Raw genomic sequence first — 13131 nt, 5'->3', positions numbered from 1 at the left:
CAACACTTGGTAAGCAGAGGCAGGTGGATCTCTTTGAATTCAAGGTCAGCCTGTCAGCCTAGTTTACATAGTGAGTGCCCTGACAGCCAGGACTATGTACAGTGTACAGAGACTGTCTCTAAAAATGAAGGAAGGGAGGGAAAGTTCCACACTTAATAAACTTAAAAAAAAAAAAAAAAAAAAAAAAAAAAGAGCCAGAAAGAAGCCGGGCGTTGGTAGCACGCACTAGAGAGTCAGAGGCAGGTGGACCTCTGTGAGTTCAAGGCCAGCCTGGTCTACAGAGAGAGTTAAAGGACAGGTAGGTTCCAAAACTACACAAAGAATCCCTGACCCCTGTTTCTAAAAGCAATAACAACAAAACTCTGTGTGTGTGTGGTGTGTGCATGCATGTGCACGAGATCGCATTGTTTTTGAGACAGGTTTTCTCTATGCATCTGGCTAGCCTGGAACTAGCTCTGTAGATCAGGCTGGGCTCAAACTCAAGAAATCTGCCTACCTCTGCCTCTGCCCCCCAAGTGCTGGTATAAAAAGGCGTGTACCACCAACACCAACAAATAAATATGTATTTCTATAATCAGATGTTTTTACTATGCTAAAAAGTTTACGTTTTTTATATGCCAGTCTTTAATGTGAATATACATGTGCTGTGTTAAGTGTGAAGACGGAGTTTAAAATATATCTGAATCAAAAAGTAATAAGTAAAAGCTGGGCCTAGTGGTATACACGTGTAATCCCATCATGTGAAAGGCTACAAGATCTAGTCCAGCCTGGTCTCTCCATAGCGAGTTTCAGGCAAGCCAGGGCTACAGCCCTAAGAGTCCAGAGAGAGGCCGCTGACAGAGGGAGTCAGTGAGCAGTCTTTGGTTCCTCTAAGGGCTGAGTTTGGAGAATGGAAACCAGGTCCATTTCTGAACAGTAACCTGAAACTGTTGCCTGGACAACAGCTGGTCCAGTGTGGCAGGAAAAGCACCACGTTGCTGGTTCTAGTGTCGGCAGTGATTGGCTGGTTTTTCTGGCGCCCATCTTCCTGGCAACTGGCTGGCTGAGGACAAGGGAGGTCAGGGTCTCCTGTGTGGAAAAAGTGTGGTCTAACTCCTTACCTATTGCGGGCTGAGATCTCCGGGGAGCTAACGTGTCCCAACGCCTCCACTTTCATATGGCTAAGATGACTCCTCCACCAGGACCCTGAGCCATGAAGCCTGAAACTCAGAAGGAAACTCGTTCGCTGTCCTGGTGGGCACTCTGCTCTCAATGGCACACTAGTATACCAGGTGTTTAGCTGTGGTCATGAGCCCTCCGACATCATCCTTTCATGACACCCCACCACCCACCAAATCATCAGTTGCTTTCGAGGCCCACAATACTAACACTTCATTTTATTTGTTCTTTGTCGAACATTTTTCAAGGCGTCCCTGTCTTTTGAACATACTTCTGTCATGTGTCCAGTGGGTCACTACACACCTCAATACACCAGGCACACAGCTGAGGAACTGAAATTACAGTCAACAATATCCATAGTGCAAGTGAGTACGTACACTAAGGTCCCATGAATTTTAACAAGTCTATTCGAGCAGTCCCTTGTCTTCATTAAAGTGTTCTCAGAGAAAGACCACTTCACAGGTGAAAGCCCCCTCAGCCCCTCACACTGAGCCACACAGAGAAATTCCATTGCTGGCTGAGTGACATTTTGTTGCACAGACAAGATGGAGGTAGCAATCTGTCTTTCTGGCCTCTTTGATAAATGACAATCTAGCCAGGTGTAGTAGAAAACATCTGTAATTACAGCATTTGTGAGGCAGAGTCGGTATGACCAGTGATTAGTGCCATCCTTAATGTTCCAGGACAACTTCAGGTATCTGAGCTGAGATCCTGTCTAAATAAAATTAAAATAAATTTTTTTTTTTTTTTTTTTTTTTTTTTTTGACACAGGGTTTCTATGTATAGCTCTGGATATCCTGGAACTTGTTCTGTAGATCAGGCTGAACTTGAACTCAGAGATCCTCCTGCCCTCTGCCTCCTGAGCAAGTTTCAGGATAGCCAGGGCTACACAGTAAAACCCTGTCTAAACAAAAAAAAAAAAAAAAAAAAAAACCACCACAACCCTGACAGACCTGATCTGACACCAATTCCCAGTGTGACTTGTAATTCAGGGGGCAGAGAGATGACTCAGTGGTGAAGACACATACATATGCAGGCAAAACACCAATGCACACTAAATAAATAAACAACAAGAACAAAAATGAGGCAATAAAACCCGGTCAGGGCTTGCAGAATAGAGGTGATGTAGACAAGGGCTTGCAGAATAGAGGTGATGTAGACATCGCATACAATGTATCCCATCAGCTGGCTCTGCTCCATGCCTCCGTGGCTGTTACTATTCTCTGTATCCTATTCAAGATACAGAACTGTGTCCCTTAGAAGCTGGTGCCTCCCAGAGCTGCAGTGTGTGGTTCGCTGGGGCCTCTCTGGTATCAGAGCTGAATGCTCTCTTAGCAGCTGAGCCACAGTGCAGGACCATAGGCTGGACCCTGGGCTTTAAAAGGAACAAACAGGAATGGATGCTACACAGATTACTTTGGTTCAAAACCAATGGGAAGGTACAGCATATTATAAATGGCATATACCAAGGAGGTGAGCAACAGAGCCAGCAGCAGCCGCAGAATGGATGAGGGAGGAGAGTGGTCCCTGATGAGGAATTCTGGGTTTCCCTGGCAGTCCCCAGTGTAAGCAAATGGAGAGGAGATACCTACAGAACAGTGAGGAGCCCAAGGCAGGCAATCTGATTCAGTAGACAAGAAATGAGTTGCCCTGCTCCTGGTTCTCAACATAAAAGTTAAAGGAGAAGCTAGACTCAGCAAGTGCCAAGTGCTTGGGACATGATATCAGCTAAAGGGACCCCTTCCCAATCTTCATTTTCAGGAGTGACTGGCTGTCTTCCAGCTGGGAAATCTGAACTCTGAGCCTTTGTTTATAGACTTATGGTCACAAGTTGGGCTAGGTGGTTTACATCTAGAAGGGAGAGGCAAGGAGCAGCTGTTACAAAGCTTGTTCCAGGCTACCCTAGGCTACATGAAACCGGGTCTCAAGAAACAAAACCAGGGTGAGATGGTTCAGCAGGTAAACATGCCTGGAACCACATGGTAGAGAACCGATTCTAGAGGTTGTTCACTGACTTCCTTTCACAGGTGCACTGTGGCATGTGCACTCCCCACACATACACACATATAGAAATCAACAACCACAAAAATGATTTTTTTTAAAAAATGCCCTAATATTCTGGAATAGGCCTCTTGACAAAAGGGACCCTGACCCAAAATAAGGCTAGGGAAAAGAGGCTTCCCAGGCCCAAAGTGGTGCCTCAGGGATGCCTGAACGAGGACACCTGGTAGAACCAAGAGCTGCCAGATGCTCAGAGAGCCGCTGAAGCACCAGGCAGACAAATCCAAGGCTTTGAATCTGCAACTACAGTGCTTGCCCTCCTCCTCTCACGTCACCATGCCCAACGTGGCGCCAGCATTGGCACCTTACAGCTCCCCGCCCTCACCCCCATCTAGGACCCAGAAGTCTTCCCACGGGAGACTGTCCCAGCTACCCTGGGTGGTCTCTCTCTGGCTTCTAAGTGGGAGCAGATGGGGGTGCAGTGAGCGCCCCTGCCGCCACCCCCAGCATGAGCATGGCTAGAGCCTTGGGCCCGGTGGTGTGAATCTTCTCATGACGGTGCAGGTTGGAGCGGCGGCTGAAGCTCTTGCCGCACAGCGGGCAGGAATAGGGCCGCACACCGCGGTGTGTGCGCTGGTGGGCAGTGAGGTGCGAGCTGTGGCTGAAGCTCTTGCCGCAGTCGAGGCAATGGTAGGGCTTCTCGCCCGTATGTGTGCGATTGTGTGCGATGAGGTTGGAGCGCTGGCTGAAGCACTTGCCGCACTGGGGGCACGGGTAGGGCTTGACGCCGGTGTGGGTGCGCTGGTGTGTCACCAGGGCGGAGCTCTGCGTGAAGCACTTGCCGCAGATAGGGCACTTGTGGGGCTTGGCGCCTGTGTGGGTGCCCTGGTGTGTGACTAGGTCTGAGCGGCGGGTGAAACGCTTGGCGCAGCGGTCGCAGACGTAGGGCTTCTCACCGGTATGGATACGCTGGTGCTGGATCAGCGTGGAGTGGTGGCTGAAGCTCTTCCAACACGAGGGGCAGGTGTAGGGCTTCTCGCCTGTGTGGATGATCTGGTGCTGAATGAGGTGTGAGCTGCGGCCGAAGCGCTTGCCGCAGTCCGTGCAGGTATAGGGCTTCTCACCTGTGTGTGTGCGCCGGTGTGTCACCAGGTGCGAGTGCCAGCTGAAGCCCTTGCCGCACTGTTCGCATGTGTACGTCTTCTTGCCCGTTTCACCGTCGGGGACCAGCCCCTCCTCGCCACTTTCCAGTGAACCCTTCTCGCTGTGTTCCTCTAGGCCGCTGTCCTCTGGGGTCTTGGGAGAACCTGTGTCGGGTGGCTTTGGCTGCCTGGCTTCCCCAACGTCTCCGGCCACCTTTGCACCCAGGCCGCTAGCCACTTGCTGACCACACTGTGGCTCTTCTCTCAAAGCCCACCTGGCCCTGGTCCTTAAGGGTTTCATATCCCCGAGGGTGGCCACGGCTAGGGTTGGTACCATCTTCCCCATTTCCACAACTCCTGCAAAAAGACAGGGTTGCCAGCTGGAGACAAACTTCTGGAGGGACTGCGGGAAGGGAAGACAGAGCTAAAAACCCAGGAGCTAGATTCTGGGAGACGGAAGAAGGGGAAGTCAAGGGACAAAAGCCACCCTCTAGCAGTAGAGGGGTCTGGAAATCCCTCATGCACAACCACAAGGGGGAGCCCCAAACCAAGGCATCTGCTGAGGACCTCACCTGAACCAAGGCCTCTCCTCTCAGCTCCTGCTGGTCTGCTGGTATTTGTCATCTCGCCCTTCCCCTGAACTTGGGGGACCCAGAAAGGGCTGCTGAACGGACACCCTGTCCAGAAAGAGAAGCTGTGCTTCTGCCCAGTGGTTGAATCACCCCCTCAACCACACTCCTCCCATCATTCCCTATTGCCAGCCCCACCTGACTCAGAGGAAAAAGGGGAGGGGACCCTAGAAACCTAAGGCAAAACAAAAGGCTCTCAAATTCTCTTTAGAGCTAGGCAGGCATGGGTGCCAGCATCTGGGAGGCTGAGGGAGGATACAGAGCTCAAGGCCAACCTAGATTACACAGTGAAGGTCTGTCTCAATAAAAATTAGTAACTAAAAAATTTTAAAAGTCCAGGTTTGGTGTGGCACATTTGTGGGATTCCAACACTTAGGGGATAGATGAAGAAAAATTAGGAGTTTAAGGTCAGCTATATAATGAGTTCAAGGCTAGGCTGTGTTATATGAGACCCTATCCCAAAACAGAATTTAAACAAATGGATAAATAAATATATTTATCCTTTTAGAAAGGCTGGAGTGTGGCCGGGTGGCAGGGCGCTTGCCTGGCATGTGTGAGGCACATCCCTAACACCACATAAAGTAAAGTACATTATCTCCCTTTGCTGATAGTCCTCCTCTTTACCAGTAGCCACCAGTTATCCTCTCCCAGAGCTTGGTTGCCCCTACCTCCTGTTTCCCTGGGCAAACAACAGAACTGTCCAGGGAGGAATAGAGTCAGCTCAGTCCAGCAGGTCCCTTTCCTCATCACAGCTGTCAAGCAGTGGGCCAGCATTAAGGACCACTGAGGACCACCTACTCCTGCACTTGTGTTCAGGACAGCCTGGGATAGTGCAGAAAGGCCAAACTCCAGAGGCTGGGACACTGAACAACCACAGGACCAATGTGCTGTGTTGGGAGTTGGGCTGTGATTCCCATGCCTTTGTGGAGGACAGGAATTTGTTAGGTCTTTGGTTAGAACCCATTTGAGTCCTAAGTTCCCTCTGATGACCACATTTTGCTTGGACTTGTCGGCTTGGGCCCTGGGAAATACTAACAATGGTAGTAAGCAACCTGAGGTAGTTATAGCAGTGAATGGGGTGGTTGGTGTGCCCAGAATGGGTCTCAGGGCCACCATCCGAGTCATCAACAGAACTGCTAAGTCTGTGTGAGTATCTAAGTTCCATCCTTAGCAACCACTTTAAAAGCTAGACACAGTGGCAAATGTTTGTAGTCCTAATGATGGGTAGGTGGATACCTGGAGCTCAATGGCTACCAAGCCTAGACAATCTGATGAGTTCCAAACCAATGAAAGACCCTGTCTCAAAAAAATAGAAGTGATCCAGGCAGTGAGTGGCAGTGCACACCTTTAATCCTAGCCCTCAGGAGGCAGAGGCAGGTGGGTCTCTGTGAGTTTTATCCAGCCTGGTCTACAGAGCAAGTTGCAGAACAGCCAGGGCTACACAAAAAAAAAAAAAAAAAAAAAAAAAAACTTGTTTTGGAAACAACAACAACAAAGTGGACATCACTGAAATAACAACACTCAAGGTTAACCTCTGGTGATCTCTCACTCCCCCTTACACACACACACACACACACACACACACACACACACACACACACCGCTTAGGCAGAGATTCCACCTTACTAGTAAATTGGAAATAGCTACATAATGAATGAATGGATGACAAAGAAGAGCTAAGACATCATCCCATTCTGTTAAGATCAGTTTGGAACTGAGAAGTCAAAAGCCCTTCCCACCCCTGCAGGAGCATCTTGTCCCATAGGTTCCTTGAAGCAGCAGCAGTTGCTTCTAGCTTAAGGTAGCTGATGGCACATTCAACCAGGGAGCCTCCAGATGAGTGGACACATCTGAAGCTGGGACACTGAGAAGGAACACAACACGTGTGATAAATGAATGCAGTGAAAGGAAAAGCAGTTCTAAACCAACACTGTGCAATGCCGCAGCTACTCACAGGCATGGCTGCTGCTTCTTTTTAAACATCCTTTGAGATAAGTTCACTACTTAACCCTGGCAGACCTTGACCTCTGACTGTAAGCATCAATCCTCTAGCCTTTGCCTCTGTCTCCCGACTGCTGGGATTACAGGTGTGAGCCACCGCATCCGACACTGGCTGTTCAAACTCCAGTCTGATCATATGAAATTTAAATTTAATCCCTCCTCTCTTGTTCCTAAAATTTAACAGGCAATCAACTTGGGGTCACTGTCCTAGACAGATGCAGACATTTCCATCTGTGTGGAAGGCTCTGCAGAGCAGTGCTATCCAGATAAAGGAGAGAGGACAGGGGTGGGTAGGGAGGTAAGGACCGGCAACCTTCCACATTCCTGAGACTACAAGAAGCTGCCACTGCAGATGAGCCCTTACCCAAAGCCAGACCATTTTTTTCCTGTAGTACATCCCCGTGGAAATTTTGCTGTGTGTGGTCCAGCCTTCCCCACTCCTCCCGGGAGAGGTACAGAGCCACATCCTCAAAAGTCACTGGCATCTGAGACAACATGAAAACAACACTATTCAGGGTTTGCTGTGGACATGGGAAGAAAAACATGACAACAGCAGGCCTTCATACTGCTGCCTCCAGTGACCCCATCACTTGGATTAAATGGTGGAGCAGAAGAACCACCCAAGAACGGCCTTCTGAAGGGTGATATTCAAGAGCAAGGCAGGATCTTAGGGTACATGGCCACAGCTCAGACTCCCCACAAGGTACCCACCTCAGAGGACAGGACTGCTGTGAGCGCATGTCTGAGCAAGGGCTCTTAGGTGGCCCCAGAAGCACTTTAGCAGGGGGTTCTGACTCCACACAGGACAGGAAGCAGTATTCTAGAGTCCCATGCTGAGCTAATTACAGACAGGTCTGAGTACTGTGTAAAGACAGACAAGGAGTCCTGCCTCTGTCCTGGGGAGGCTGGAGGGACCCTCAGGAGACACTTACGTGGGACCAGGCTGTGAGGAGAGCTGCAGCCACCTGTCGTTCTCTAGCCCTTCCCCCTCGGGAAAGCACAGGAATCCAGGGTGAGGGAAGAGCTGCAGGAAGACAAGGTCTCAAGGCAGCACATATCCTGGGCCATGATGCTCCCCCAGCTACCTCAACCCTCACCTGATTCAACCCAGGAAGCCAGTCACTCACTAGAAGGATGACAGGAGGAAGATGGAAATCTGGGGCCCCTCCCTTGGTAAAACCCTAAACTCCCCCTGAAATGTCTCCCCCAGAAAGCACACCCTTCTCCTACCTCCACCAGGAAGGAACAGGGCTTTCCCCTTACAGCCAAGACTCGGAGACATCCAGCCCTGTGTTCCTGGAGCCCTGTCCTCCAGTGATGTTCCCTCAGGGTGTGGTTCTTCTGGTTCTGCCTTAACGTGTGTTGACTCCTGAGAGGCTCCCAAGGGTACTGTCTCCTTCTGCCCGGAAAGCATGTCTCCATAGCATTGTCCATGACCAAGAACCTAGGAATCACACTCCTTATCAGCACTGGGCTGGATATACAGCAGAGACGAACAGCAAGTGGGATGCACACTCAAACATAAGGCACATTTTAGAGCAGCAATTAAGTTAGCAATCTTGAAATTAAATAATTGGAAATTTAGAGTAAGTCCTACATCCACTGATTTAGATCTTGGTAAGAACAGAAGGTACAGTTAGGTCTGGTGGTGCCAACTCAGGAAACTGAAGCAGGAAGATAACAAGTTCAAGAGCTCCCATGGCTACTAGGAGAGTTCAAGGCCACATGAAAAACTTAGCAAATGTGTTTGAAAAATAAAAAGTCAAAAGTGGGATTTGACATGTAGCTCAGTAGACTATTTTCAGTCCTTAGTAACACACATGAATGCACCACACACACCATCACACATATACACACACATACACATACACACACACACAAAGCACACACAGCACACATGCACCACACCCACCACAACCACATGGGCACACACAGGACTGGGGAACATAGCACAGTGACAGAATGCTTGTTCAGGGTCCTAAGTCTGATCTCCAGCACTGTCTAAATACAAAAATAAAATAAAATAAAATAAAGGCACAGAGGCTGGGAAAATGGATCAGCAGTTAAGAGCACTGGCTACCCCTGCGGAAGATTGGAGTTAGGTTCCCAGCATTCATGTTGGACAGCTCCAGCTCCAGGGAATTTGATGCTGTCTCTGGACTGCAAGCACCTGCTCTCATACCCAAATACCCTTCACTACCTACACACACACATATACATATAAAAATGAGTAAAAGGAGGAGGAGAACAGAGATGGAGCCATACACATACATGGCTCTGAGACTAGCCAGAGCCATGAAAAGGCTCCTGTCTGAAAACTTCCAAGAGCACAGGGCATTCTAAGACTGTTCAAGAATAAATCTACATGGGCTTGGCCTCTTGGTTAGTGAGAACCTAACAGGCAGCCACAGGAAGTCAACACATCCAGGCTGAGAGCTAAAAGAAGGCCCAAATCACAGGGCTCTACCGCGTCCCTTGCACTGGGGGATACCTGGTGAATTCCCGTCTATGACATGGTGTAACCAGCTGGCCTACTGGAAGTTTGCACATATTCTCCTTCCTGTCCGCTGTCAGGGACCTTCAAAGTCTGGAGCCAGATCCAGCCATATCCATGACTGACCATGGCCTAGACTCAGATGCTCTACCACCAGCCTAAGACAGTTCGGAGGAGGATGAGAAACAGTTGACTGCTCCAGAAGGTTCTGGATAAGCCAAGAGCAGTGTAGGTAATTGATACTGTTACTTTTTCAGTGTGCAGCTGACAGGATCTGATCTCAGCAGAGAATACAGATATACAAGGCTCATCAGATGTCAGAGGCCCCACTTCCAAAGCTGCTGTGGCAGGGACATTAAACACTGCTAGCAGTTCTTTGGGTTTCTACATCATAAGAATGGCAGCACTGGTACCAGTGTGTATTTATTTATACTCATAACCACCAGCAAAACTTAGTGGGAGGGTCCAAATATTTGGTTCAGTAGTTCTGGGTGTTCATGTATCACAGTAATGATTAGTTACAGGCTGGCAAACTGCTTACTTAATACTCTCACATTCATTATTTCCTTTGAGCCTACTACTGACCTAGTGAGACAGGTAAGAATGGCAAGTGTATGAGTAAACTTTACACGGAGCACAAGTAGTTCCCTCAGGCCAGGGCACTGGCCCAAGGTCACACATCAGGTGTTCTGAGCCCAGAAAACCTGAACCCCCAAAGTTGGCCATTACACACACACACACACACACACCACAAGGGCAGGCAGCAATTACAGACAGAACTAGAACTCAGACTGAGAAGTAAGCCATAAGGAGGCATGGCATAGGAAAAAGGGATTAGGGAGTAGATTTCCCTGTGTTCTAGTACTATGCCCCTACTAGACAAAGCAAAAACACACTATAAATATCGATTGGAAGATATTTCCCATGATGATGCTCCTCCTCCCCAACCCGTGCCCAGCAACCCCATCTGGAAGCCCCACTCCTACAGTGACTTTCACCCTTCATGTTGTCCAGATTATCAGTTTCAAAAATCCCCTCTGATCCATTTCAAGGCATCCCTCCCTCCCTAGGATCCCACCATACCTCATAGGTTTTTTCCTTGCTTTTGGAAACCAAGATGTTTTTATTGTCTGCAGACATCTTCTCAATCAAAGAAAGGACAACAGGAAATGATTCTCTCTCCCCCTGCTCATCAAGCCCCCTCCAGGTTTCAGCCAGGAACCTGGAAAAGAGGAAAGAAATCAATCTGGGGACACTTCCCAAGTGCTCTAGAATGCAGACGATTAGAGTGCAAACGAAGTCTTTAGACCCTATGGAGTCCTGTGCTAAATGATGTTTTCTGGTTTCTTTGAAAGGAATGGTATTGTCCCCTTTGTCACTGAAGCAAGAGCCTCAAATATCAATGAAGCCAGCTCAGGGAAAGCGAGGGCTAAATCGAAATCAGGGTTTCTTGTCATGAGGCGCAGAAAGTTCTGAGAAGAGCCTACAAAAGTGGCGCCAGTGCGGTGATGCCTGCCGTGAGACCCAGCTGGACACAGCTTGGCCTGGAATCCTCGATCAGCTGCCCGCTCGCGGCAGTTGTCGCAGAGCTGCAGGTCCCCGCTGGGTATGTCCACCCTCGTCATCATCCGGTGGGAGATGTTCTCCTCCTCTTTCCCATCCTGGGTTCAGCCCCCTTATTCTCTCCTGCCAGCCTGAAGCCTTCCACCTTTGACCCTGACCCCTTCTGCAAGCTGATTGCACAATCTGATTTCCCGTTGCTCTCCCAACCATCCCCTTTTCACCAAGGTAGAGGCAAAGGAGGAACCTGGGGTGCCGTGGAGCCCCCCTGCCGGGGATGAAGAGAGTCTCTGCAGCCAGAACTGAACCCGCCGGGAAGTCCGGTGAAGGCTGGGGGACAACAGGAAGTCCCTTCCAGATCCTATTCCCCACTCAGCTGCATCTTTATACGGTTCCCAGCTTCGAGGGTTCCGGTTCAGGTGGTCCGCAGCCTGGGCTGCACCTGCCTTGGCTTGGGAGAGTTGGCGAGATCCATAGTGCTGCTTCACAATGATTACTCTACCCAGCAGTGTCTATGAACACTGAATCAGGAAAAACTGCAGATGCGCCCGGCGTTATGACGCACACTTTAATTCCAGAACTCGAGGGACAGAGGCAGGCGGATCTCCGAGTTCGAGGCCAGCCTGATCTACAGCATGAGTTCCAGGACAGCCAGGACTACACACAGAAACCCTGTCTCGAAAAACAAACAAAACAAAATAAAAAACATAAAGGTGCATTTTTAAGACAGCCTATGTGTTTGATGGTTCAAAGTTTGCAGTAGCCCTTAAAGGGTTAGCATTGTACTGAGGGAAGGGGCAGTGCCATTCTCTCCTACACACACATCAGGAGGGCATAGACTGTCAATGGGGCCACTGGATTCATTTCAGGCTCCTAGGTTAGGAGTTCTTCTGGGTCCTCCCAGACTGGCACAGAGTTCTGGATCCCCAAATGCACTTAAGAAATTCATCCCTATGCCCTATATGGCTGCAAGATGGGAGAGAAATTGGAGTTTTCAAGGGCACTCAGGCTCAGTAATAGAGGGGTTAGAGATTGTCCCAGAGTCGATTTGAGAGGCATAGGGGGAGGTGTGGGGAAAGAGTATGATCAAATTACATTGTACAGAATCCACAAATAAGTAATAAAATATTTTTGGTTTGTTGAGACAGGCTTTCACTATGTTACTCTGGCTATCTTGGAACTCAGTATGTTGACCATGCTGGCCTCAAAATCATAAAGCTGAAAAAAATTGTGTGTGTGTGTGTGTGTGTATACATACATACATACATATTTTTTTTTTAAAGACAGGGCTAGGGAAAAAATAGCTCAAAGGTTAAGAGCATTGGCTGCTCTTCCAGAGGACCTACGTTTAATCTCCAGCACCTACATAGTGGTATTCCTAAGAGATCTGACACACTTCTCTGGACTTCAAGTATCCTGCATGCACATGGTATGTAGACAGATAGGCAGGCAAAACACCTATACACAAACAATAATATAATAATAATAATAGCATTAAAAAGGGGGATTACCCAGCTGTCCATCCTGGTACCATCTGGAAGGCTCTGTTCCTTCAGACCTTAGGGACCAAGGCTCCAAAGGGGGAAGAAAGTGACTGTGCTTCTCATTCCATTGAGAAATGTTCTTTTTGGACATAGCATGGGGGTGGTGACCTAGATTGGAGTCCACAGGAACTCATACTGTGCCTGCTGGCTTTGACTCATCCAAGTGTTCTAAGACAGACCCCCTTCACCCCAAAAGGCTTGTTGCTATAATCCCCATAATCAGGAGGCAGAGGCAGAAGGATTATCAAGAATTTGAGGCCAGCCTGGGTGGGCTACATAGTTCCATATAAACTAGGACTACATAGCTAGACATTGTCGTAAAAATGAAGAACAGGGGGCTTGAGAGAAGGCTCAGGGGTTAAGAGCACTGACTGTTCTTCCAGAGGTCCTGAGTTCAATTCCCAACAACCACATGGTGTCTCACAACCATCTGTAATGAGATCTGGTGCCCTCTCCTGGCCTTCAGGGATACATGCAGGCAGAACACTTACAAATAAATAAATCTTAAAAAAAAAAAAATGTATGTAAATGCAGGTGGGCAGTACAATGTAGAGGAGTTTATTCTCTCTTTCCACTTTTATATAGTTTATAGGAATCAAACT

At 48.7% G+C, this 13131-nt stretch overlaps 1 protein-coding gene across 1 annotated transcript; it reads right to left on the bottom strand.

Moving 5' to 3' along the window:
• Nucleotides 1-1970: 1970 nt before the first annotated feature.
• Znf205 (zinc finger protein 205) lies at nt 1971-10665 on the bottom strand. The gene is made up of 6 exons (XM_051181289.1): nt 10509-10665; nt 8162-8375; nt 7864-7955; nt 7296-7416; nt 4874-4978; nt 1971-4658 (listed from the first exon to the last, which is right to left on the bottom strand). The coding sequence occupies exons 1-6, from the start codon at nt 10563-10565 to the stop codon at nt 3616-3618; spliced, it is 1632 nt and encodes a 543-aa protein (XP_051037246.1). The 5' UTR covers nt 10566-10665; the 3' UTR covers nt 1971-3615.
• Between the last annotated feature and the right edge of the window lie 2466 nt (nt 10666-13131).

Source organism: Phodopus roborovskii, unplaced genomic scaffold, assembly GCF_943737965.1.
Source record: "Phodopus roborovskii unplaced genomic scaffold, PHOROB, whole genome shotgun sequence".
NCBI lineage: Eukaryota > Metazoa > Chordata > Mammalia > Rodentia > Cricetidae > Phodopus > Phodopus roborovskii.
This window is presented reverse-complemented; position numbering and strand designations above follow the sequence as displayed.

Excerpts from the sequence above, each read along its gene's own strand:
- Znf205 (XM_051181289.1), bottom strand. The coding sequence starts at position 10,565 with ATGTCTGCAGACAATAAAAACATCTTGGTTTCCAAAAGCAAGGAAAAA. Across the intron at positions 8,376-10,508 it reads GCAAGGAAAAAACCTATGAG|GTTCTTGGTCATGGACAATG; the intron begins GTATGGTGGGAT and ends TGTGATTCCTAG. Across the intron at positions 4,659-4,873 it reads GAGGAGAGGCCTTGGTTCAG|GAGTTGTGGAAATGGGGAAG; the intron begins GTGAGGTCCTCA and ends GTCTTTTTGCAG.